The following is a 26,534-nucleotide window of genomic DNA, read 5'->3' as shown; positions in this document are numbered from 1 at the left end:
ATATGCTTACAATACAAATAGTCAAAGCAAAAAGTGTGTGGGGTGGGTATGTCTGACAGGAGAAACCCTGTCTGACCATATTGAACAGATTGGTATGAAAAAGAAGAGCCTATAGATAACGACTCTACCTTATGGATGGTCTGCATTAGCACAGCAAGGGAAAGTGACTCATGTTTCTGCGTCATGAATAATGTATACGGCACACAGAGCAATGCAATCTCTCTTTAATTGTATTTCTTTGACCAACAGAAATATCAGAGACAAAACTCTAGAACTTAATAAGCACATGTTTGAGTCCAAGGGTCCTATGAAAATATTAAGTATGTCTGTCCCTTCTCAACATCACAGTCACAAGATAGAAGAGATTAGCATAAGGACAACTATAATGCCAGCAGTGTCACTGCATTACTTTGGAGCATGAATTGTTCATGACCATCTAGGTAGGATGCCTGGGTTTAAGTGGCTGAACGCCAAGAGGGTTTCAAAGATCAAAAGGCAATCATTTCTTCTATATTTTCCTGTGCAAAGCGTAAACTTGGAGTATTTTGCTATAACTCAGCTATCCTTTAATTTGCAAGGAGAACAAAAAAGATATCTTTCTGTTCAGGTTGCAGTTATACTCATCCTATTGATGTCTATTTCAGGAAAGAAGGTGCGTAATTAAGAAGACTCTTGAGACATTAAAAACAGGGCTACTTACCCACAATGTCCCTAACAGTTCTCCCAGACTTCTGAAAAGCTTCACTTCATCCTTATGCTTCCCAAATTCTATTTATTAGAGTTTTGTAAATCCATAAATCTCCTGAAGTTGCCTGCTAAAATGTGCAATTCTTGTGTGAGCTTGTGATATTTTCCTGGGGACAGTGGCTAGGGCTCTCGTCAGAGTCCCAAAAGGATCTCTGAGCACACTAAAACTAAGGCACTGGACACTTCTTTGGTTAATAAGCTCTTGAAATGCAAATTACCCTTGGAAGGTTAGTGATGCCTTTTACACAAACAGTTCCCAAAGGTTGGTAGGCGTGTGGCCCGTGCTTGCAGAAATTTTTTACCAATCTGAAGCCTCCCTCTTAAGTACATTTCTGATGACTCCAGGTTGGGCGAATGGGGCGCCCAGGTTGCACAGACCTATGTGTCAGCAGATGCCGAGTGATGCTTGCTCTGTAGTCTGCTTTTGGAAAATTTGCTAACCAGACACCCTGCTTACAGCTTAATTTCTCAGATCTCTCAACAGTCTTGCAAAGAGAAGTTGCAGAAAAGGAATGGGCAACACTTCCTGAGCTCCTCTTAGTTTACCTAGAACGTTTCAAATTGATCTGAACAAGTTAAAAAACATAGCTTACCATTTTGTCAAGCTCCTCCAGGCAAAATTTGGTATTTGACAATGACTATTTAAAAAAAAAAAAAAAATGTCCCAGATCACGTTAGACAATCTTCATCTCTTGATGTGGACTTCTCAGTTGCCAATTTTACATGTAAATTATAAAATAAAAATGAATGTTGTAATTTTATTACATTCTATCCTTTAAAAATATATTCCTGGGCTTCCGTGGTGGCGCAGTGGTTGAGAATCTGCCTGCTGATGCAGGGGACACGGGTTCGAGCCCTGGTCTGGGAAGATCCCACATGCCGCGGAGCAACTGGGCCTGTGAGCCACAACTACTGAGCCTGCGCGTCTGGAGCCTGTGCTCCGCAACAAGAGAGGCCGCGATAGTGAGAGGCCCGCGCACCGCGATGAAGAATGGCCCCCGCTTGCCACAACTGGAAAAAGCCCTCGCACAGAAACGAAGACCCAACACAGCCATAAATAAATAAATAAATAAATTTTAAAATAAAAATAATAATAAATAAATAAATAAATAATATATCCTTTTTTTTTTTTAACATGTCAGTATGAAGTTGCCAACTATTCTGTTGTAAGATTATATCCATCCTAAGTTGAAGGTAATAAGCTACCCTTTAGTTTACAAAATTCTGGTGATAGAAGTTGAATAGAAAAGATGGCAATTCAAAATTTTTAAATTTCTCTTATTCATAAAATCCAAAAGCCTAGCATTGATTTATACCGTAGTGTAAATTTACTTATCAACTTGATTTCCTACTTAGAGAGGGCAGAATGCTCTAAGGAAGTGGAGGCAGTGGGGAACAGGATGAAGAGAAGTAGAGACGTCCTGAAAGGTTAGAACCTAGGGGAGAGTTGGTATAGGTAGAGCATTCTTATGGGCTTGCGAGACGTCAAGGGCAGTATGAGGGATCTGGGCAGCTGGATGCGAAACGGGGAGTAGGCAGGCCCCCATAACAAATTCTATCTCTTTTGTCATGTTATCAGTGACGTTCCCTGGCTGTCAGGATATACTTGTGGTAATCACTGCTAAACAAAGCTAAAAGCCAATGTCTGCACTGCAAAGACACCGTGAAAGTGTGATATTTTATGTAAATGTAAAAGTTGAATTCAGAAAAGATTGTTTGACATGCTTATTTATGGAGAATTCTGAATTTTTGTTTTATTTTACTTGTTTAGGTCTATCCCTCTGGCTACCCAGAGAGATGTCACTTAAGCACATCTAATCGAAACCTCCTATGACCTTGCCTCTACAGTTCACTTGGGCCCAGTGACATGGCCACAGGACATGGAACTTCCCCGTAGATACAATTCCTGCCTTTCCGAAGATTGTCTCAAACATCCCTTGACTCCTACAGCAATATTTATTGGGAATAAATGATAAAATAATAAAATAAAATAATAAAAAATAAAATAAAAATAATAAATGAATAAAATAATAAATAAAATATTTATTAAAAATAAAATAATAAAAAATATGTATTGGGAATGAGTTAGGTACATCCACCTCCACTAATTCCAATGACTCATATTCACCAGCCAAACAAGGATATCAGATTTTTAAATACCAAAGGCCATGTTTATAGTAAGTGGAAAAAAAATGTTCTTTTAACTTCTAAAAGCCCTGGCAGAAGCCTGGCTTTTTTTTTTTTTTTTTTCCTTAAGAATTGTGACCATCCATCTGAGGAGTGACCACTCAACTCAGTGGCCTGCTACTGAAATCTCTCTGGGACACTCAGTGCCTTTCAGTTTACAACAAAGAAAGGCTCGTTCTGCAGCTACATAAAAGGATCTTCTAATCAAAAAGCTTCTTACATGCCTCAAAGGAATATTGGAAGGATGAATTAGATAATGCCTTCAAAAAGGCACTTTTAAAAGGTGCCTTGGAAATAGAAGATGCTATCACTATTGTCATTTTGTTATAGACAATAATGTTACTTGTTTTTCTTGGAAAAGCTACCTTTCCATCAAAAAAAAAGCCAAAAAACAAATATCCTAAAAGCTGCTATTCTGTGGTCTTAAAAATGTATTTGTGGCTAGATGAATATTTCCCTTCTCCCTTCCTCCCCTCTAAGTCCAAGCAACCCCACGGGACCTGGGATTTCTGTAGTCAAGATCGGGAGAATTGAGACAGACAATAGCAATATGTAAGCAGAAGACAGCAGAGAACAAAATTACAGAAACTTATCATAAGAGGACACATTTGACAGCATACAGTTCGAACTCTTTGCTATACTAGTGGAAGACACGGACCCAGAAAAGTTAAGCCACATTCCAAACATTACACAGCTAGTTAGGAACAGAATCACGGTAGTCCTTAAACATAGCCAAACGGCTAGAAGGAGAAAAGGACATCCCCCATGCCTGTCTCAGCATCACCATGGTCCCAGAAGCTGCCTGATACTCAAGTCCATCAAGAAGGCATCCAAGCTTTGATGCTCTACAGCATGGGGGTCATGAACTGGAGACCCTCAAGTCTGGGGACCCAGGCTCTTTCCTAACCCCACCCTACTCCCTAGCTCGCTAACTTTGAGCAAAGAATCTCTCCAAGCTTAATTTCCCTCAGCTGTAAGAGTGGACGTTATCAGTACTCACCAAAGGGTTGTTGAGAGGATTAAATGTGACTACAAAGACGCGTTTAACACAGCCTAATGATAACTGTTGACTTTAATGTCTCTGGATAGCAAAATTAAATGAGGATTAAAAGAGAAATGCATATAAAATGCTCAGCTCAATGCTTGACACCGTAAGTGCTCAACAAATTTGGGGAAGTATTACTTCATACTCCGGCACAGGCATCCATTCAGCAAGCATTTGTTGAGTCCGTCCTTCCTAGGTGCCGGGAACTACCCTATACCTTAGGATTCTACTACCTGAACTCAACTGCTGACAGTCAGATGGAAGAGACAGACATGTGGTTGAATAAAAGCTCTGTATCAGAGCTGGACAAACACAGCCCTCGGGCCAAACCCATGCCCGTTTTTGTATGGTCCCTGAGCTAAGCGTGATTTTCACATTTTTAAATGTTTGGGGGAAAAAAAAATCAAATGAAGAAGAATATTTCATGACATCGGAAGAGTCCATGAAATCCAAATCTCAAATCCAAATCTCAGAATCCATAATTAAATTTTATTGGAGCACAGCCATGCTCATTCATTTAGATATTGTCTATGACTACTTACACCCGGCAGTCAAGTTGAATGGTTGCAACCGAGACCATATGGCTGGCAAAACTGAACATGTTTACTATCTGGCCCTTTACAGAAAGCTTGCCAACTCCTGCCCTATGTCTTGGTAAATACTATAATATGTATGTGTGCTGAAGGATGCTATAGAAGCATGTGGTAGGGGACAGGGGCGCCAAACTGTGTCTGGGAACTTGTGGAAGCTTCACTAAGGAACTGAGTCTTAAAAACTGAGTAGGAGTTTGCCAGATGGAAAAGGGTACATGGATGCATAAAGGTTCAGAATCATAACAGAGCAAGAGAGGTTCTGGGAAGATAGCAAGACACTGGGTGCTTCTTTAAGTTAACTCTGACCTTATTGTCCTAACGACATCCACAAAATGTCATCACTATGTATCCCTGTGCAAGAATGAATTAGGTTTCCAACTGTCTAGTAATCTCCAGACCACTGTCCTTAATGCCGGAACAATTCTCTTCTCTCAGAAAAATCACATAGAACTTTTGATCCCTCGGAGGTTTTCAAGTTCCCGATGGAAATGAGATTTAATGGACGCATTATGAAGACGTTCCCTCCCTGTGCCCGTGTCCAGTCTCACTAGCACGTGTCACTGGGTTAGTCAGTCACCGTGACTGGCTCTTACCACAGGTGTTAAAACCGTACTTGGCTATAGGTTGAAGGAGCACTGAGACATGTGACCCGTGAATTTAAAAAGAGTAGAGAAAAAAGAAAATAAACAAGAGAAGGGCAGGGCTTAGCAGGTGGCACCAGAATGACGTAACCTGGGCACGGCTGGCACAAGGATGTGAAAGTCTTCCAATCCTGGGTCCACAAGGTGAGCAGCGTGGACGACCAGAGACATTCCTGAAACTCGGGACGTGCAGGAGAAATAAATGGCAGATACGGTAGTGACATCAGTCACCAGGGCCGGTCACCGGCACTGGCTTCACTCAGTGAAACCGATCAAAGGCTCTGCTCTTGTAAACTAAGAGGCTGCTGTAAACTTGAAGTCACAGGGCAGAAACTAAGACAGAACCCAAACGTGAACGTCATACCAGAACAAAATCCAAACCAGACAAAAAATTCCAACAACCCAGAAAAACACAAGTATCAGTTTACTTCTCCTCTCTGACTTGGAAGGGTTGATTGATTCATGGTCGGTCCACCGCTCAGGGCAGCTCTACTCCCCAGCCCTTCCCGTTCCCATACAAGGCCCAGCAGTTCACCCCCAGCTCTGCCAGGTACCCCAGTGCAGCCTTGAGCATCACTACCTTCCTCCACCCAAACATCATCCATCCAACAACATGTTGATTGAGCTCCTCTAAGAGGCTGAGGGCTGGGGATACCATACTGAACAAGACAGAAGTTGGCCGGCTCTCTCAGAGCTCTCTGCAGAGCAGGGAAGACAGGTGCGATGGTCAATGAACCAAATGCTCTGGAATGAGACAACCAAGGGGCCTAAGAGAGCCAAGTGGGTGGTGGTCCACAGTGAGGAGGAAGGGAGAATGGACCACTCCCCTCTGTGGACAGTCCCTTCGAGGCCCCTAAGCAGCATGATTTGTGTCCCATTGTTTGGTAGCCTTGACCAAACAAATCTGGGCGTACAGCCATTTGGGCAGAAGAGCTGTGACAAGGAGACGAATCCAAGCCACATGTAGGATACAGTCCTCAAGACATCTCAACCTGCTCCTGAGTCAATCTCCCAGGCCCGGCTCTCCCTCACCTAAGATGGGTGCTTTCCCAGAAGTCTCCTCAGTGCCCCCGCAAATAGACTTCAGCGGGCAACCCCTCCGGGTCAGCAGAGATGCCCAGACACATCTGCACACCAGCAGGGAACCCCGCTTGTGTACTTTCTTGGGAAGCTACACAGCCCCCAAGAAAATAAATTGAAAATTTCAATTCGCCCAGCCCCTGGTTCATGAGCTATGTTGGACATGCCTGAACCATGCTTAGAAGCGAGCCAGTATCCCGGCTACGGACAGACAAATGTCACTGACTAAGTCACCCTGGACGCAAAGAAATTGCACGGTTTGGATTGCCGGGATCCACGTTGAATCCACATTGCGTACTTATCATCCTCCAAACAATGTTCGCACCATAAATCAAGCTCCAGCACTTTGTAGAAATGCTTTCAGGCACAAAGAACTCATTGTTACTTTCCTCACCCACAAACAGTGCATTTTTTTAAACACAGAGCCATAGGCAGCAAACCATTGAACTAAATAGGGAAATGCTCTTAATGCAACAAGTATTCTCCACGCTACCAAACTTTAATAGAGTCAGAGGGAAAATACATTTCCTTTGCCCTCAATAGAAAGAATGCACATAAGTTTGAGGAAAGCTGAGGAACTCACTTCTAACCTCTCTCACAAAAGCAATCAAACAGCCTGCTCTTTGTCAAGAATGACTACATATAAATCTCCTACAATCTGAGTAATATTATGATTTTAATACTTATGTGTGTGCCAAAAGTATACACAGCCTAAGGACCTTTACAATCAAATGTAGAAATAAAAGGAGAAGGAAAACTTCAGATGAAACCCAGAGCTGGAAATGGGAATTCGAGCTGGAATGCTTCAGTCAGCACGTGCACTGTCTCTGGCTTTGAGAACGTAAAAGGAAAGATGGTTATAGAGAGAAGGACAAAGAAGAGTACAAAAAAGAGAAAGGACACAGCGAGTGACCACTTAGAGAGTGAAGTGCTGTCTCTCCCCCTGGGCTGCATCACTTCAGCTAATACACAACAGAAACTCCTTCCCAAGGAGACCCAGAGTAAAGAGAATACAGCAAAGGGGGTTAGTTTCAGGTGGCGGTTGAGAGTGTGGTCTCTCAGATAAGACTGGGTTCAAATCCTGGCTCTCACAGGTGTGTGATTCAGATCAAGGTCCTTCATCACCTCTGTAAGCCTCAGTTTCCTCATCTGTAAGGCAGGTGAACAATAGCAATAATACCGTAGTACTTAGCGTCGTAGGGCTACGGAAAGATTCAATGAAATAATAAAGCAAGCACAGGGCCCAAAATAGAAAAAAAATCTGAATAAATCTTATTGATACTGATTTTTAATAAATATATTTGTCTTCACCTTGAAGAAGGAAGAAAGTGGTTGAATGGTGCGGTGAGGGACTTCCTGACTGGTGCCCTAAGGGCCTTGGTTTTGGTGTCACCACCAAGTAATTCATCTTACCACTCTGGAGCCAATTTATTCATAGAAAACAAAAATGTGGGATTAAACTACCCTAAAGCTCCCTTATATCCTCAAAAGAATTCCATGAGAACTATTTGAGATTAAAATCAATAAATTCCACAAACGTTATGGACACCAAGGAGGGAAAGCGGCGGGAGATGGGGGTTGTGGTGTGATGAATTGGGAGATTGGGGGAAAAAAATTAGAAGAAAAGTGTAGGTTAATAATTTTTCAGTGTTTCTTTTTCTAATATGAGAACTTAAGGCTTTCAATGTGCCTCAACAGATTGTTTTAGCTGCTTTCTGCAAGCAACTTTTTGTATCCCTGAAGTTTTACTATGTGGTATTTACATTGTTATTTATTTCAATATACTTTCTAAATTTGCTGTAAAAAGGAAAAAAAATCAATAAGTTCCTATCTAACTCACGTTTCTTGCTGAAATGCCAAGCACCATATGGGCTCTCTTGCTCTCTGTAATCTGGACTCAGTGTTGCCACAAATCACATCATGTCTCCTGAGACACCAATGACAAATTTAGACTAGAGTGTGGGTGTTTGTCCTGCTACAAGAAGGGGCCGATCTCTTTCTCCCTGTACTTCAACAGCAGTCACATGAAACCCAGGGTCTCTTTGTTCTGAAAGCCACTTGACTTGGTATTTTTCCCGGGATGAGGTGGTAACCATTACCTTCATCCTCTGGGGTGGGGGGGGGGGGGGCGGAAATACCCAAGGCCTAGAATTATGGAAATAGATCAGTTTTACTTTGTGACGTTTCTCCAAATCTGCTATCACTGAAATAAAAAATACAATTCTTACTCTGAACAATAATAATGAGGTTGAAACTATATGAGTAATTACAGTCAAAGGAATCATGGAAACGCATCTTTTCTAAGAAAATATCTAACAGTGGGTGATTTCTGTAGCCCAGGGTTGTGGTTCTGAGTGGCATACATGCAATTTAAAAATACCTCTGTGCTCCTAGGTCTCATAACCATCAATGCAATACGCTTGCTCGTTTGATAAGAGGCTAGATATTGTTTCATTTCCTTAGTGTTTCACAAGGATTTTGAAATCCTGTAACAAAGGGAGATATGAAACGGATGTATGAGATTTATCTGAAATCCGCTTGTGTTTAATCATAATACTTCTTATAGAAATCCCCTTTGTATAAGATCGTATGTGATATATTTACACAGCAACATACAGTAGCCACAATAAATGATGTGAGTAATTACTTAAGCTGTAGGTATTGTTGTCTTTTTCTGCCTTTCCTCTGGCTAGCTGAGTCCTTTTTAAGCCTATCTCATTTCTATGTCCTCCACATACCTTTCGTTGAATGCGCTGCTTCTCTCACGTAGAAATTAAATTGAATTCCCTAACATCTAGAGACAGTACAGAAACCAAGAGAAAACCAATTCTGTGGGTCTCTGTTGTGTTTATAATAATAGATGTTGATCTTTCTTCAGTTTCAGTTACTGAAGAGCAGTTCCAATTTTTGAGATCTAGTACAGAAAATAAAAAATAGTTCTGTCATATCGTCCTTTATCATAGTGACAAGCAGATTGGATGGCATGATACTGGTAAAATAACATGGGTATAAACCAGAAATCTGGGCTTCCATCCTGAGTCCGACATTTCTTATGTGTGTCTGAGACCCAGCCAGCCCATCTGTAAAGTGAGAGACAGGATACTCCCCCCCATAAGACCCTTATAAAGATGACATAAAGTAATTTAGATCAATGAAAAAGCAGTATGCAAATATTAGCTGTGATTCTGTAATTTAATCAATGCCACCTCAGATCCTTTGTGAAAAGAAGTGGAATGATTAAATGAATGGAGATAGAGAGATAGATACATCTATACATCCATACATCCACACATCCATACATAGATAGAGATACATAGATATACAGAAAGAACGATGGATGGATGGATGGATGGATGGATAGGTAGGTAGGTAGATAGATAGATAGATAGGCAGATAGATAGGATAGGGTCTGAGAAACAGAACTTATAATAAATAATAATTCCCAATACATGTGTGACATTTTATCATTACAAACTACACTTTTAAAAGTCGTGGAGTCTCTGCACACAGCTCTGTACCAGGGCATCCCCCCAGCTAAGAGGACGTGTGGGGAACATAGATCACATTCCACTCACAAAGGGCACATCCTGGGACAAAACTGTGTCTGCCAGGATGTGGGAACACCTTTTTCTCATTTTCACAAAGCCCTCCTTTGGACTAGCAGTGAGCCTGATGAGAATGATTGCATTAAACCCTCAAACAATTCTGAGAGATATTATGGCCCTACTCTTACAAATTAGACGACTGAGGCTCAACTGAAATGAACTGTCCAAGCAATTAAAGCATGAATCAAGGTCTTCTGACCCCCAAGCCAATGCTCTGTTTACAATGGAAACCTACGAGCAAACCAAGTAAGTGTTAAGCAGACGGATACAAAGCTGGACAAAACATGACAAAAACTCAACCACAACTTAACTTTTCACTCTACTCATCTCCACCAACAGATCCTGAATCCACAAAAGAGGGAGATTCATGCCAAGGCCCTAGAACACAAATCTGCAACAGACACAACCTCCACCACATACAACACGACATACAACCCTTTCCAACAGAATGCTTTTAATGTAAGTGGAGGAAACAGACCGACAGCTAAATAAACACAATGCACTATTAATAGGAGATAGAAACGCAATGTGTTTTCCAGTGTGTATCTCTAAACGATGGGCAGGGTTCAGATAAATGCTCTCTAGATGGGATGGGGTGGGTCTGCAGACCTGATGGGATTGGAAGTTGGGAGGGTGGCCTGGAGGTGTGTGATTAAGAGCTCTTTGTGGTGTAGCTGTCAAGGCATACTGACTGACCTGGTCGCCCGAGGGTGAGGAATCAGGCACAGCGTCTGCAGCCTGTAGGTCGGGGTGAGCAGAAAAGACCCAAGGGGTACAAGCTGAAAGTTGAACAGAGCAGATCAAAGCATGTAAGCTGGAGAAATGGATATCAATGACCCACTGATGGAGGCAAATGATCAGGCATCCGGGAAGAATGAGAACAAGGAACGACATGTGAGTTAAGAGGGAAGTCTGAACAGCTGGCAGAAAAGGGCGTGTTCCGTGCACTCTTAAATATATTCCTACCGTGCATGAACAATGAACAATAAGAAGTTTCACTGAAAGGATCAAGTTCAGAAGGGACAAGAGGACCTGAGCCCTGGAGCTCTGGAAGGCCAAACAGTGAACAAACCAACTATTTATATGGACAAATCTTCAGCTTGTGGCTATGTAAGAGTCCAGTAGCCCTGGGTAGGATGAGGTCTTCAAAAACTATGGTAAATGGAGCTAGCAAGTAGAAAAATTATAGAAACATAGGGGACTTCCTTGGTGGTCCAGTGGTTAAGACTCCGCACTCCCAATGCAGGGGGACCGGGTTTGATCTTCGGTCAGGCAACTAGATCCCACACGCCGCAACTAAAGATTCCACACGCAGCAACAAAGATCCCGCGTGCTGCAACTAAGACCAGGCACAGCTGAATAAATAAATAAATTTTTCTTTTTAATTACAGAAACATAAAGGGGAAAATCTAGGACACAGTTGAGTGGCATTCATTCACTCACTTATTCACTCAGCAAACTTCACTGGTGCCCGTTACTAATATGTAGTAGTAATAGTAGAAGTAGCAGTAACAGCTGACACTTATCACTTCTATGCCACACATTGTTCTAGGGACTTTTAAATCGTTTAACCCTTGCGAGTATTCCTATTTTTATAGAGGAGGAAACTGAGGCACAGAGAGGTTAAATAGTTTGCCTGAAGTTATTCCGCCAGTGAGTGGCACCGGCGGGATTTAGACACAGGCTCTCTGGACCCCGAGTCCATGCTCACATTCTTAACGATGATAACAGCCTGCCAGGTACATTCTGGCTCTCTGCCAGCTTCCACGGCTGTAGTAAGAACTGCCTCCTTTTCCTAAAGGAATCTGCCATCCAGTGGAAGTTCTGGTAGAGCAGTAAATAGCACCATGGAGGCAAAGGTCCCATGTAAAGCTTCAGTCAGTCACAATTTTCCTGGGTAGACCCAGATTTTCTCACCCTCCTTTGGGTCCCATCCATGGAAAGCTTGCCAATCATGGGAGCTTAACCATGGCATTAATCAGAGGGATGAGAGAGAATCAAACCTCCCAAACACACAGGGAGATCAGCTCGGTGCTCTGTGACCACCTACAGGGGTGGGATAGGGAGGGTGGAAGGAAGGGAGACGCAGGAGGGAAGAGATATGGGAACATATGTATATGTATAACTGATTCACTTTGTTATAAGCAGAAACTAGCACACCATTGTAAAGGAATTATATTCCAATAAAGATGTAAAAAAAAACAAAAAACTCCCAAACACTCCTCTACCTCTTGAATAATAGATTTGAATTATGCACATTTGGTTTGAGCACTTAGCAGGTATCTGGAATCTATTTCCGGTTTACGTGAATCCTTCATCAAAAAAAGAGTCTCGAATATCCTATAGTTGGCCATTAAACAAATATAAGCCTCTACCAGGAAACTGTTTTACATAAGATGTTCTCTATGAAAGTTAAATGGTCTTTAAGAAGAAACTCGCAATATCTGTCTGTGCTCAAGATTATTTATGAGCACATTGTAAGTATACTGCTAAGAAAAGTGACACATGTGTTTCCGATAATGTGCAGGAAAGTTCAAAGGCATTCAAACTGCTTTGTTTCCAAAGCCCACTGATAGGCGCTGTGGCTTCCGACTGCAGCGTTTACAGAGCCCTTGACAAAACAGCTCTTGACCCCACGTGTGTCTGGCACACTGATGCTATAAAAGATTGTTGCTGAAGGTTTTTGGGGTTTTTTTTTTTCCGGCTGAGTTTTATGGTTTTATTAACACAAACAAAATGTGCACACGAGCTGCCTATTCATTTTCTTGCTGCGCAGCCTGGCGTTGGAACCAGTGACTCTGATGGCCTGCTGGGCTGCTCTTTCCACAATGGCCCTGCAGTTCTCGGAGGAGACATTGCAAGCAATGTCAGCACAGTAAGATTTGTCGCACGTCGGCAGCACTTCAGGCTCCTTGACCTTGTGGACCAGGAACTTGCGGAAGCCGCTGAGCAGCATGTGTTTTGTTTTCTTGTTACTCCGGTAACCGATGTTGGGCATCAAGATCTGGCCCTTGAATCTCCTATGCGCCCTGCTGTCAATGGCTCTGGGTTTCCACCAGTTCTGCTTACTTTCAGCATATCGGTCTGACTGGTGCCGGATGAACTTCTTGGTCCTTTTTTTTTTTGGATCATCTTGGGCTCCAAGAGGGGTCTGAGGGCGGCCACGATGCCGAGTAGGAGATGGCTGCCGCCTCCTTAGGCAGCGCCCGAGGAAGAGCGCTGCTGAAGTTTCTCTATCCTCTTTAAATAAACTGTCGCAGTTACTTACTGCTGCATAACAAATCACCCTAAAACACAGGGGCTTAAAGCAACAAACAAAACTTACTTTTGCTCATGAGTCTGCAACCCCGGCAGTGCTCAGCAGGGATGGCTGCTCTCCACCCGGCTCAGCTCCATCTGATTGGATATGCCTCTTTATCTCCAACACATGGTCTCTACAGTATGGCAGCTTCAAGGTGGCCAGACTTTTCACAGGTGGACTCTAGGCTTCCCAGGCATCTGTCCCAGGAGAGAGAGCCCGGGGGGGGAAGCTGTGTTGCCCTTCCCAGATGGCCTTGCTTCAGGAGTCATGTAGCCTTACCTCTGCCATGTTCTGTTAATCAAGGGCGGCCATCCCAAGGCCAGCCCAGGTTGAAGGGGAGGGGAAAATAGACTCCACCTCTTGCGTGGGAGTGAAAATATTTTGCAAAATCACAGGGGACGGAAAATATTGCTCCTGTGATTTTTGATGCAGTCTAGCATATGAACCCACGGGAAGAATGTGTTTCAGAGTCTATACCGGGAATGAATGTGGTGTCAACCAAGAAGATGTTGGCTGAGCTCATGAAACTATGGATCTTGTTTCTCTTCTTTTCCATTGGCTTCCAGAAAACTCATTGGCAAATGTGTCGCCTTCCTCCAGCTAGATCCCTTGGCAAACTTCATATTCAATAACTTACCTTGTCTTCATTTTATTTTCCTACCATTAGTTTCCCTCTGCTCCAATTTTCTTCACTTTTAAAACACGCTGTTGTTGTATATGTGTTTTGCTACGCTGTCTTAAAGTGAGAAATGAATTTTTAAATACTCTAAGAAACCAGAGAACCCACACAATAGGAAATATATCCAGTAAACAAAAAGAGAGTGGCATGGACATATATACACTACCATGTGTAAAATAGATAGCTAGTGGGAAGCAGCCGCATAGCACAGGGAGATCAGCTCGGTGCTTTGTGACCACCTAGAGGCGTGGGATAGGGAGGGTGGGAGGGAGGGAGACGCAAGAGGGAAGAGATATGGGAACATATGTATATGTATAGCTGATTCACTTTATTATAAAGCAGAAGCTAACACACCGTTGTAAAACAATTATATTCCAATAAAGATGTTAAAAAAATAAAAATAAATTTAAAAAAAAAGATACCAAGAGAGTATAAACCTCACTAATAAAGAAGTGCATATTAAAACAAGGCACCATATTTTTACTTATAATTTAATGTGGATCCTAAGCCCAAGGCTTAGTTCTTCACTGGTACTGTGAATTTTCAAAACGATTTTCTTTCCTTTAGTCAGGGATAGGGATTGGCATACGAATAATGAGATCAGTGCTTGTATATGTACCTGGGAGAGCTGTAAACTTGCGCAGTTGTTCTCACAAAATAATTTGGTGATATTTATTAAATGCCATAAACTCTGATCCAGTAAGATTTCTTCTGGGTTCTAGAATAAGGAAATAATCCAAATTCTGGGAAATCTGTATTACATATTAGGATATATGCATTTCCTATATACATTGGAATGTCATCTCAGCTTACCTTTTTTTAAAAAAAAAGCTGTGATCAAATATACATGCATAAAAATTTACCATCTTAACCAATTTTAGGCGCACAGTCAGTGGCATTAAGTACATTCGCATTGTCGAGCAACCATCACCACTGTCCATCTCCAGGACTTTTTCATCATTCTCAACATAAACTCTGTACCCATCAAACAATAACTCCCCATTCCCCCCTCTCCTCAACTCCTGGTAACCGCTGTTCTATTTTCTGTCTCTAAATTTGACTAATCTAGGTACTTCACATAAGTGGAACCATGTAATATTTGTCTTTCAGTGTCTGGCTTATTTTACTTAGCATAATATTTCAAGGTTCATTCATATTGTAGCATGCATCAGAATTTCATTCCTTTTTTAAGGCTGAATTATATATATATATATATATATATATATATATATAGCATTTTGTTAATCCATTTGTTCATTATTGGGCATTTTTATTGTTTCTACATTTTGGCTATTGTGAATAGTGCTAGTGTACAAATGTCTGTTTGAGTCCCTGCTTTCAATTCTTTGGGTTATACACCTAGAAGTGAAATTGTTTCTATTTTATATCAATGAAAAATTAGAAGCAAACATCATATACAACAAATAAGGAAATTGCTAACTAAATTATGGCACATGTCCTTTATATCCTGTCTCCTTTTAAAATGAGGACCTTAGAGGCCTCACAGGCCACCTTCCCAGGCCCCTGTTCTCCACGCCTCGCACTGTCTCCATCTACCACAGCATCTGTCCTGCCATGTTGATCGTTTCTCCTGCTAGAGGAAATGATCCTCTGTCAGGTTAGGGATTTTGTCTTCCATCTCTGGCCTCAATTCGTCAATAGCTGGAACATAATATGAGCATGATAAGTGTTGATTAGGTAAAAGAGAGATTAGCAGGAAATAGCAGAGTCAAAAATCACCCCATAATAAATTTGATTCAGCTGTTTGTTGACTGACTGTGAAAACCTTATCAAGGACATGAACCTAGACACGAATTTGGGGAATACAAAGTGAAAATCTTATAAGTGATAGGAAAGTCTTTGGAGGAGTGTGACTATACCTCGTATGTCATGGCGCTAAAGTTGGTCCTTTATTTTAGTGTTTAATATACAGCAAAAATGTAAGATTCTTGAAAGATCTGGAATCTTTCAGGAGGGCCAGATGAATCTTTCTTACATGGAAGCATTCACACTTACACATTACTCTTCCCCTTTTATTCCAATGAACGTGCATACAAATATACACACCTGCATTTTGAGATAATAAATATGTCCAATATTCTAAAATGCCAGTGCTAATAAAGATTTAATAGCCATAATATATCTAACCCACTCCTAAGTCTGAAGAAATAAATTGGCTTTTAGTAACAGACATCAGTAATCCCAAGTCTTATTCAATCTAGATCTTCCCTCTTTTCATTTACTACTGCATCCTCTTGAGAGTTGAGTGAGACCTTTATTCACTGTCACCTCCTCCGAGAAGTCTTCCCTGATCCACCCCATCCTGGAGCACATCCATCACTCTCTCCCTCCTTCCATTGCTTTACTTACTCTTCCTGTCCTCGACTGCCACCATACATGCCACCTGTTTGATCTTTCCCTTGTTTCTTTTCTGTCCCTCATTTAAGAAGGTACATTCCTTGAAGGTAAAAGCTTTTATCCACCCAGCACCTAAGCAACACCTAGAAAATAACAGCAATTCAGTAAAAATTTGTGAAACACATAAAGAAACAATTAAAAAGTCAGGACCTATAGAAGAGATCATAGGCAAAACATTCTCTGACATAAATAGCTGATTCACTTTGCTGTACAGTAGAAACTAACACAATATTGGAAAGCAACTATACTCCAATAAAAATTTAAACAACAGAAATGAGCTATCAAGCCATGAAAAGACATGGAGGAACCTTAAATGCATATTACTAAGGGAAATAAGTCAATCTGAAAAGACTCCATACTGCATGATTCCATCTGTATGACATCTGAAAAAGGCAAAACTGTGGAGACAGTGAAAGAATCAGTGATTGTCAGGGATGGAGGAGGGGTAGGACAGGTTAAATAGACAGGGCACAGAGGATTTTAGGGCAGTGAAACTCCTCTGCGTTATACTCTAATGGTGGAAACATGTCATTATACATTTGTCCAAACCCATAGAATGTACAACACTAAGAGCTGATTCACTTTGTTATAAAGCAGAAACTAACACTCCATTGTAAAGCAATTATACTCCAATAAAGATGCTAAAAAAAGAAGATTGAACCATAATGTGAACTATGGACTTCGGGTGATTACGATGAGTCAACGTAGGTTCATCAATTGTCACAAGTGTACAACCCTGGTGGGGGATGATGGGGGAGGCTAAGCATGTGTGCGGGCAGGAGAATATGGGAACTCTCTGTACCTTCCTCTTAACCTTGTTGTGAAACTAAAACTGCTCTCAAAACTAGTGTCTTTAAAAAAACAAAACAAAACTCTACAAATAACAAATGCTGGAGAGGCTGTGGAGAAAAGGGAACCCTTCTACACTGTTGGTGAGAATGTAAATTGGTACAGCCACTATAGAGGACCGTATGAAGGTTCCTCAGAAAACTAAAAAGAGAATTACCATATTATCCAGCAATCCCACTCCTGGGCATGTATCCAGACAAAAATTAATCCAAAAAGATACATGCACCCCTAGGTTCATAGCAGCACTATTCACAATAGCCAAGACATGGAAACAACCTAAATGTCCATAGACAGATGAATGGATAAAGAAGATGTAGTACATATATACAATGGAACAGTACTCAGCCATTAAAAAGAATGAAATAATGCCATTTGCAGCAACATGCAACATGCAGAGATTATCATACTAAGTGATGTAAGTCAGAAAGAGAAAGACAAATACCATATAATATCACTTATATGTGGAATCTAAACTATGACACAAATGAACCTACCTATGAAACAGAAATAGACTCATGGGCATATGGAACAAACTTGTAGTTGCCAAGGGGGAGTAGGTTGGGGGAGAGACAGAGTGGTAGGTTGGGGTCAGCAGATGTAAGCTATTATATAGAGGATGGATAATAAACAAGGTCTTACTGTAGAGCACAGAGAAATGTATTCAGTATCCTGTGATAAGCCATAATGGAAAAGAATATTTAAAAAAAAGAATGTATACATATGTGTAACTGAATCACTTTGCTGTACAGCAGAATTTAGCACAATATTGTAAATCAACTATACTACAATAAAAAAACTAAAATAAAATGAAATTTACCATTTTTTAGAATATTACTCAGCCATAAAAAGGAATGAAATTGGGTCATTTGTAGAGACATGGATGAATCCAGAGACTGTCATACAGAGTGAAGTAAGTCAGAAAGAGAAAAACAAATATCGTACATTAACACATATATGTGGAACCTAGAAAAATGGTACAGATGAACCGGTTTGCAGGGCAGAAATAGAGACACAGATGTAGAGAACAAACATATGGACACCAAGGGGAGAAAGCGGCGGGGGGATGCTGGTGGTGGTGTGATGAATTGGGAGATTGGGATTGACATGTATACACTAATATGTATAAAATAGATAACTAATAAGGACCTGCTGTATAAAAAAATAAATACAATAAAGTTCCAAAAAATAAATTTAAAAAATAATTAAAAATATAAAATTTACCATTTTAATAAAAAAAAAAAAGCCAGGACCTAAATTATATATACAACACACACTTATGCATACACACACACACACACACACACAATGATTACATGTAAATACACTCAAAATTAACAGCAACATCAAAACTGTAATATCGGTGAAATTGTGACTGATTCTTTTCTGTATTCTAAATATTCTAATGTAATTGCATTACTTTTGTTGCGGGCTATCTGCCATGGTAGGGTGCTACCAAGGTGGGAGTTTACTACCAAGAATCCTCATGTTGGCACTTCAGTGAATTCATAGTTCTCCAGAATCTTTTTCTCAACTTTGCAAGCTCAACTAGTTGATTTTTTTCACAATCTGAAAGTAAGTAGATCGTTCTTCAATGGATGTACTCAAATTAACCTTGACTGCAAAAGACTAGTACGTAAATCTAAATGCAAATTATGTCTTTAAAACAAGAAATTTAACTGCCAAAGGGACCTTGAGTTGTACCCTCTTAACTTAGTGACCATGGAATCAGATAAGCAGTACTTGGATTTAAGTTCTGACGTTTAATGGGATTGATTGCTCTATGTGGGGACTTGTCAGCTGTATCACTTCAAAAAAGCTGTCCCTGTCCCCAGACAGATGAAGTCCACTGGCCAGGAGAACTTCTCTTGGGCGGAGCTGGGATATAATGGCAAATCTCCATCCGTGGCTTTGCGGACTTCCATCACTGATCATCTACCTCCTTTTCTGATTGACATGTTTTTTTCTTATAACATATTAAATAATTTAACTCATAATAGCTTCTGGACATGCTAATAGAGCCAGTTTTGTATTGTACTTCCTGCTTCTGGACCTAAGCAATATTTATATCTGTGTCCTGTTTTGCGTATATTCTAAAGTCATTATTATGCTTTGATTTTACAGATGACTCTCAGAGACCCAGGACATTTTTTTTTGCTGCTGCCTGCATTAGAATAATAAAAATAATTTCTAAAGTCAGGATGGTAAATATTCCATATTAGGTAAGGTCCCTTTTTAACCACGTTTTAAAAAATATACACGCTTTAGAACCTGTAACAGGGTCCCAGTTTGAGTCTAAGGTGTGTTCACCTCGAATGTATTCTACTATCCTGACATTCCACAGGGACTAGTGAGACAGGCTCACCAGGAGTCTATTTAAATGATGATCAAGGTTCTTCCCAGGAAAAAAACTCATTCTAATAAGAGAGTCAATGGCCCAAGCTTGGAAGAGAGAAGTGAATGAGAGCATAGCAAGTGACTGTCGCTCAGACTGTCCTCCAGCCCACACCCACTGCAGGTTGCACCAAGAAGAGCCAAAATAATTCCTTCTCTGAAGCCTCCATGGGACCTTCAGACTGTGAAACATCAGCCACACTAGAGCCGGTGATGGCGAGGTATTGGTAGCAGGAGCTCTGTACACCTTGTCGCCAGGGGTGGTGATCAATTCAATGACCTAGATTTCAAGGGCGCAGAGGTCAGTGCCCTCATTGCCAGAATCACCAAGCAACTAGAACACTGGCAGCTCTGGTGCCTTGGGCGGACACTGGTGACACAGCTGAGTAAGACATCTGCCATACCTGGAGTCATTATCGTAGCTAGCCAGGACAGGAGATGGCTTTGAAGTTTTTATGACACAGACATTTCCTAGAGATCTCTAGACCATTTTACCAAATTTGAGAGCGCTGAAATTTCTGCAGACCAAGTGAGAACAGATACATAGAAGTACTGCTTTGTAATTATTGTTTCTACCGTCCCAAGGTTTACCAAGGTAGGTGCAGCCTAGGAAATAACATTTACACCTAAAAGTTAAGTTTCAATTGGATACAATCCTTTCACTTATGGAAGATGATCCATTCTCAGATGACAGAAGACCAGGTAGTCACTGTGATTCCCAGTAAAATCAAGCTACATCCAGCTTAAAAAAAAGTGGTTATAAATTTGAAAAAATTATTTTTAAAATGCCAAAGAGTAACAATGATGTCATAAACACCCGTTGCCACCCCTCAAAATTAACATTAATATTTTGTCATATGTGCTCCAGATCTTAATCTTTTAAGAACTAAAGCATCACAGTCAAGGAAACTGTCCCCTACATTCCCTTCTCCACCCCCATTCTCATCCCTCACCTTCCACCCTATGAGAAAGTCATGGATGCAACTTTTAAATATACAACAAATAATATAGCACATTATTTATGAATATAAAAATACATGCACCCCAATGTTCATAGCAGCATTATTTACAATAGCCAAGATATGGAAGCACCCTAAGTGTCCATCAACAGACAAATGGATAAAGAAGATGTAGTATATATACACAATGGAATACTACTCAGCCATAAAAAAGACTGAAATTTTGCCATTTGCAACAACACGGATGAACTTGGAGGGTATTATGCCTGGTGAAGTAAGTCAGACAAAGACAGACAAATACTGTATGATACCACTTACATGTGGAATCTAAAAATACAACGAACTAGTGAATATAACAAAAAAGAAGCAAACTCACAGATATAGAGAACAAACTAGTAGTTACCAGTGAGGAGAGGGAAGAAGAGGAGAGGGTCAAGATAAGTGTATGGGATTAAGAGGTACAAACCACTATGTATAAAATTAATAAGCTGCAAGGATATATTGTACAGCCCAGGGAGAGCCAATATTTTATAATAATTATAAATGGCATATAATCTTTAAAAATTGTGAATCACTATGTTGTACACCTGAAACTTATATAATGTTGTAAATAAACTATACCTCAATAATAAATAAATAAATAGTAAATTAAAATAAAAAGCAAAAGTATAAAGACAAGGAATAGCTGTATCAAGGCAAATTTTTAGTATTATAGATAGGAAGAGAATGTTTTACTCTTCTTATAAATACTGTAAACATAGAGAACCTGATTACTTTTAAGGAAAAGTAATTAAGGACAGCCAAATACTTTATTGAAAAGTATAACATAGCCATAATCTCACTCTTCCTTTTCAGTTGAGTGTGAGAAAATGATAGGAAAAAGTTGGGAAGTGGGAACCAGAGATAAGATAGTGTTTGTTCCTTCCAGCAATTCTTCCTTTTTAGAAACTGAAGGAAGAGGTGACTAGGAGAGACCTACCGTTGATCTCTGAGCAGTGAGTAGCTGCAGGCACCATGATGCCAGCCAAGCCTAAAGGATAAGACCCATCCCTGGGCATGGGTCTTTTGATTCCAAGCTAAGAAATTCAAGGTAAGCTACAAAAAGCATTCTAATCAGGGCCTACATGTGTTTGATTACAAACAATAAGTATACATAAAATTAGTTTTAAAGTTACCCAATTTTTCCCTAATCTTGCCATGGTTTTGCTTTAAAAGTGACTATAGGGCTTCATTTAAGTACAAGAGTCATTAAAAGTATTTAAATGAGGTTTTCCATTGAAAAGCAAAAATAATGTACAAATTGGGGATTATATATCAAGGGTCAGATTCTAATTAAACAAGTAGATTAAAACTATTATTTATCGCTGCTTCTTTCTAAAACCCAACCAATAATAACAATATTAAAGGAATAAGAATTTATTAACTCCCAAGTTCTCAGAGCACGGGTGGGGCTTGGCAACTGACCTTAGACTGAGGGCAAGAGTGTAAGTCACCGAAAAAGCAAACCACAGGAAATACAAGGGCAGACAAGAGCAGAAGAGAGTTAGCAACAAAGTTCTGGAAGCTGGAAAAGATGTGGACTTGAGGCAACTGAGTGAGTCAAAGGGAGAAGGTAGGAAGTACCACAGTGGAGAACATGGGGAAGAAGACAAGAACTCATCTCTTCACACCATAGAATTCTAGAAAGATTCAACATTGGGAGGTGCTGGGAGACAAGGCTGACTGATAAATAACTCCCGTCCCCCAGCTTTTTCTCAGTTGAATATACAACCGGTTAAGACACAGATGCAGGAACCGGGCAGCAGGAGATCAAAATGTTACTTTTAATGTGAAATCCTGGATTGGATCCTGGACCAGAAAAAGACTGGTGGGAAAAGTGATGAAATTCAAAAAAGGTCTGTGGGTTAGTTTATTGTAATGTACTGTGATCTCCTGCTTTCTATCTCTGTCCTGTGGTTACATAAAACATTAACATTAGGGGAAGCTGGACAAAGGGTATCTAGGAACTCTCTGTACTATTTTTTGCAACTTGCCTGTAAGTCTAAAATCTCTCAAAAATCAAAACTTCTTTAAAAGTTAAATGTCTCCTTTATCACAAATAAAGCTCTTCTGAGAAAGCATAGCTTATTCTGCCTGAACAAGTAGATTTGCCAACTCCACCCCTGAATTAGACAGATCTACCCAATAAGAATCACAAGCCATGATGGGACAACTCATGTCTCATCACAGGACAGTGCCACGGGCCCTAAGCTGACCCCCGGCCAAAAACTGTTAAGAACACATGCTCTGTTACAGACAGGCAAATCTTAAGTGTAAGAAGTTAGGATCACGTAAAAGAAAAGTGAGAGGAAAGGGCTGAGCCGTGCCTGCCCAGTTCTTCTCTCAAACTCTCTGATTAAGTCACTCTTGTCACCTGGGGAGGAGTGAAGGCATGAGAAGAAAGAATCCAAGAGTATTATTCTAATACAGTGACCTCAGATGTTTTGGTCTCAAGACCCTTTCATACTATTAAAAAATATTGAAGGGCTTCCCTGGTGGCGCAGTGGTTGAGAGTCCGCCTGCTGATGCAGGGGACACGGGTTCGAGCCCCAGTCCGGGAGGATCCCACATGCCACAGAGCAGCTGGGCCCGTGAGCCATGGCCACTGAGCCTGCGCGTCCGGAGCCTGTGCTCCGCAACGGGAGATGCCACAAGAGTGAGAGGCCCGCGTACCGCAAAAAAAAAACAAAAAGTATTGAAGACCTCAAAGAGCTTTTGTTCATGTTGGTTATATACTAAAAGTATCAGCTTTGGGGAAATATATACATATATATTTTATATATAAAGGTATTGTGTATATACATACATTAAAAAATATATATATTTCCCAAAAGCTGAAACTTTTAGTATTTCTTTATTAATCCACTTAACAATATTAATAAATCCAGTACATGTTAATGTGAATAACATATTTTATGAAAGATAAGTTTATACTTCAAACCAAGAAAACATAGTGAGAAGAGTGGTTTTGTTGCACATTTTTATAAATCTCAGTAATGTTTGGCTTAGCAGAAGACAGCCAGATTCTCATATCTGCTTCTGCATTTAATCTGTTGCATTATCACACATCATGTTGCCTCTAGAAAATTCCCCTGTACACTCACGGGAATATGTGAGTGAAAAGGGAAAATCTCATCTTAGTATTATTATAAAAATTCTTTTGACTTTTCAGACCCCCAGACCACACTCTGAGAACCGATGCTCTAATAAATTCCCCTCTACGTGCAGTAACAGCAAAGTGCGTGTTCCCCAGACAGGAGACCGGAAGTGCTTGTGAAAGCTGGGGGGAGGCTGAGTCTGAACCAGAGCTGCACTGGTTGAAAGTCTGTCTATGAAGCAGCTAAACCCCTTGCCCTGAGTCCCCTCCCTTAGCTGCTACAATGAGGTAACTGCCTGTCTCCCTCCATGTTGCCAATTTACTGAAAGCCTAAACGCAGACAAGCTCCAGACTCAGGGATGCCAGCCAGAGCTGAGGAAAACAGGGTGAAATCATGCATAAGGTGTGGTGAGATCTCCCATCCTCCTTACTCTGCTCTGCTCTTAGAATCCTGCAGCCTAGTTTGTTATCCATCCCCCAACAAAGACACCGTAAGCAAGAGACTGGGTAATTTTTCTCTGAGGAAACTAAACAATACAAGAGAAAAAAAAGACCTATAAATACTGAGAGCTGAGATATCCATCAAGGAAAGAACACCAACAAATTACCCTAAATTAAAGCCCACATCTTGACAAGCCCTGCCTCTGAACATACTCTTCCAATCAACTTTCATGCATCACTCTTTGGCACTAGTAGACAGTCCAGGATTATTAAGTCATACATTCTCAGAAAGCATCCAATGGGGGAAAAATTAGACAAGATGATAAAAGTAGAGTGGAAGGACAAAGTGTTAAAAAAAAAAAAAAAAGGAAAGAAACATTCATCAAACAACAAAGGACTTCTTGGAAGTTAAAAATATAAAAGCAGAAATTTAAAAATTAATAAAAGTTTTGGAAGATAAAGTTGAGAAAATCTTTCGGAAAGTAGATCAAAGAAAAATTGGTAGAAAATAGAAAAAATAATACTAAGAAAAGCAGAGAATCAATGCAGGTTAAACATGCAAAAAATACGACCCCAGAAAGAGATAACTGAGAAAATTACCAAATAAATAAAAACAAAAACTTCACAGAATTGAAGAGCTTGAGTTTCCAAATTGAAAGAGCCCATCACATACCCAGGATAATACACAAACGTAGGAAGAAGAAAAAAACCCGTACACAATATGAAACTCCAGAATAAAGGGGATAAAGAGAAAAGCCTAAAAGTTTCAAGAACACAAAGACAGGAAGCACGTGAAAATGAAGATTCACAACGGCATCAGACTTGACAATTAGAAGTCTGGAGGGCTTCCCTGGTGGCGCAGTGGTTGGGAGTCCGCCTGCCGATGCAGGGGACGCGGGTTCGTGCCCCGGTCCGGGAAGACCCCACATGCCGCAGAGCAGTTGGGCCCTTGAGCCATGGCCGCTGAGCCTGCGCGTCCGGAGCCTGTGCTCCGCGACGGGAGAGGCCACAACAGTGAGAGACCCGTGTACCGCAAAAAAAAAAAAAAAAAAAAAAAAAAAGAAGATGGTAGAAGTAACAATCGGTCACTTCTGAGATTAGGTTATAAGAGACCCTGAGCCTTCCAAAATATCTAACGATCCGAAGGCCTGTTCTGCCAGTTTATCCCAGAGCACAGGCTGCCTCATTTCTGATCTCCACCCTGAATTCCTTTCAGGATGTGTTGGAGGTCAGCGACTGCAGTGGCTAATGGCTAATCCATGTAGAGCCGGGTGACAAGCGACATTCTTTAGTTGGCACTTGGTAGGAAAGATTTGTCTCTGCTCCACGCAAAGGCAGCTGGGGTAGCTCAACTGGGGCATAAGCAATACGCATCCCAAATCTTGTGCCATAGCTACACAGTCTCTGAATGCCTGGTCTTAAATCCCGACGCCTTGTCCCCTGCCTTAAGCCCACACTAAATTTCTCACGTGACTTTCCTCATTCGCGCTGTTTTGCAAACTTGCTGTCAGCCCCCAGGAATACGAGAGAAAATCACTGAGATTATAGAGAGACGAAGGGCCATGGGACACATGAGGATCTCTGCCTGAAGGGCTCTGCTCTCCCCAGAGGTGAGGTCTAGAAAGTGGTGGGAGAGTTGAAAGCATTAGTTATGAGGCGGTTCCCCTACCCGGAGGTACCCTTCATTGTTCAGGTTTCCTCTCTGAGCCACAGAGATGGGCGATGTACACATAACGGGATGATACTGCAAATGAGGCGGCCCCTTTCCTACGCTGCTCCTGCGTGTTTTCGGAGAAAAAATCCCACAGCCAACCCTGGCCTCCTACCTCACATCTCTGCAAGACCCCCGTTTCATGCTTCAACAGCCAGATGGGCGATGGAAAAGCTGTGGGTCGTGATGCAAAGGCCTACCAAGAGCGAGTGTCAGTCAAAGAATGAAGAAAGAAATGGCGTTCCGGGACCTCTTTGAAATGCCCCAAGATAGAAGCTTGACTCCTTCGTATCGAAAGTGACTGAATCCAGCTGGGCGACTTTTACCCTTGAGCACAGGTGACGTGTTTAAGGGTTGAGTCCCATTGCTTTGACACTGGGTAGTGAACAGGAAAACAATACAGCTCAGGTGTAATAAGTCTTTCTTAGTAAGAAAAGAGCCCATTTTAAAACAATTTTACTCCATGTGAGTTACGGTGACTTTGAAAATGGTTTCTTTTTTTTTTTGGCTTAGCTTTGCTTTCTTGCTTTTTTTTTTTTTTTTTTGTGGTACACGGGCCTCTCACTGTTGTGGCCTCTCCCGTTGCGGAGCACAGGCTCCGGACGCGCAGGCTCAGCGGCCACGGCTCACGGGCGCAGCCGCTCCACGACATGTGGGATCTTCCCGGACCGGGGCACGAAGCCGTGTCCCCTGCATCGGCAGGCGGACTCTCAACCACTGCGCCACCAGGGAAGCCCTGCTTTCTTGCTTT

At 41.2% G+C, this 26,534-nt stretch overlaps 1 protein-coding gene across 1 annotated transcript; it reads right to left on the bottom strand.

Moving 5' to 3' along the window:
• Positions 1 to 5,688: 5,688 nt before the first annotated feature.
• LOC115801941 (uncharacterized) lies at positions 5,689 to 25,804 on the bottom strand. Its single transcript, XM_089911354.1, is given in 5 exon segments — positions 5,689 to 13,022; positions 13,025 to 13,092; positions 16,249 to 16,379; positions 19,656 to 19,816; positions 25,742 to 25,804. Coding segments are annotated over 5 exon segments (825 nt in total). The 3' UTR covers positions 5,689 to 12,620.
• Between the last annotated feature and the right edge of the window lie 730 nt (positions 25,805 to 26,534).

This window comes from Delphinapterus leucas, chromosome 5 (genome assembly GCF_059928025.1).
Source record: "Delphinapterus leucas isolate spDelLeu-1000000601 "Yukka" chromosome 5, BTC_Dleu_Yukka2, whole genome shotgun sequence".
Taxonomy (NCBI): domain Eukaryota; kingdom Metazoa; phylum Chordata; class Mammalia; order Artiodactyla; family Monodontidae; genus Delphinapterus; species Delphinapterus leucas.
The sequence above is the reverse complement of the archived record's forward strand: the minus strand, read 5'-3'. Positions and strand labels throughout refer to the sequence as shown.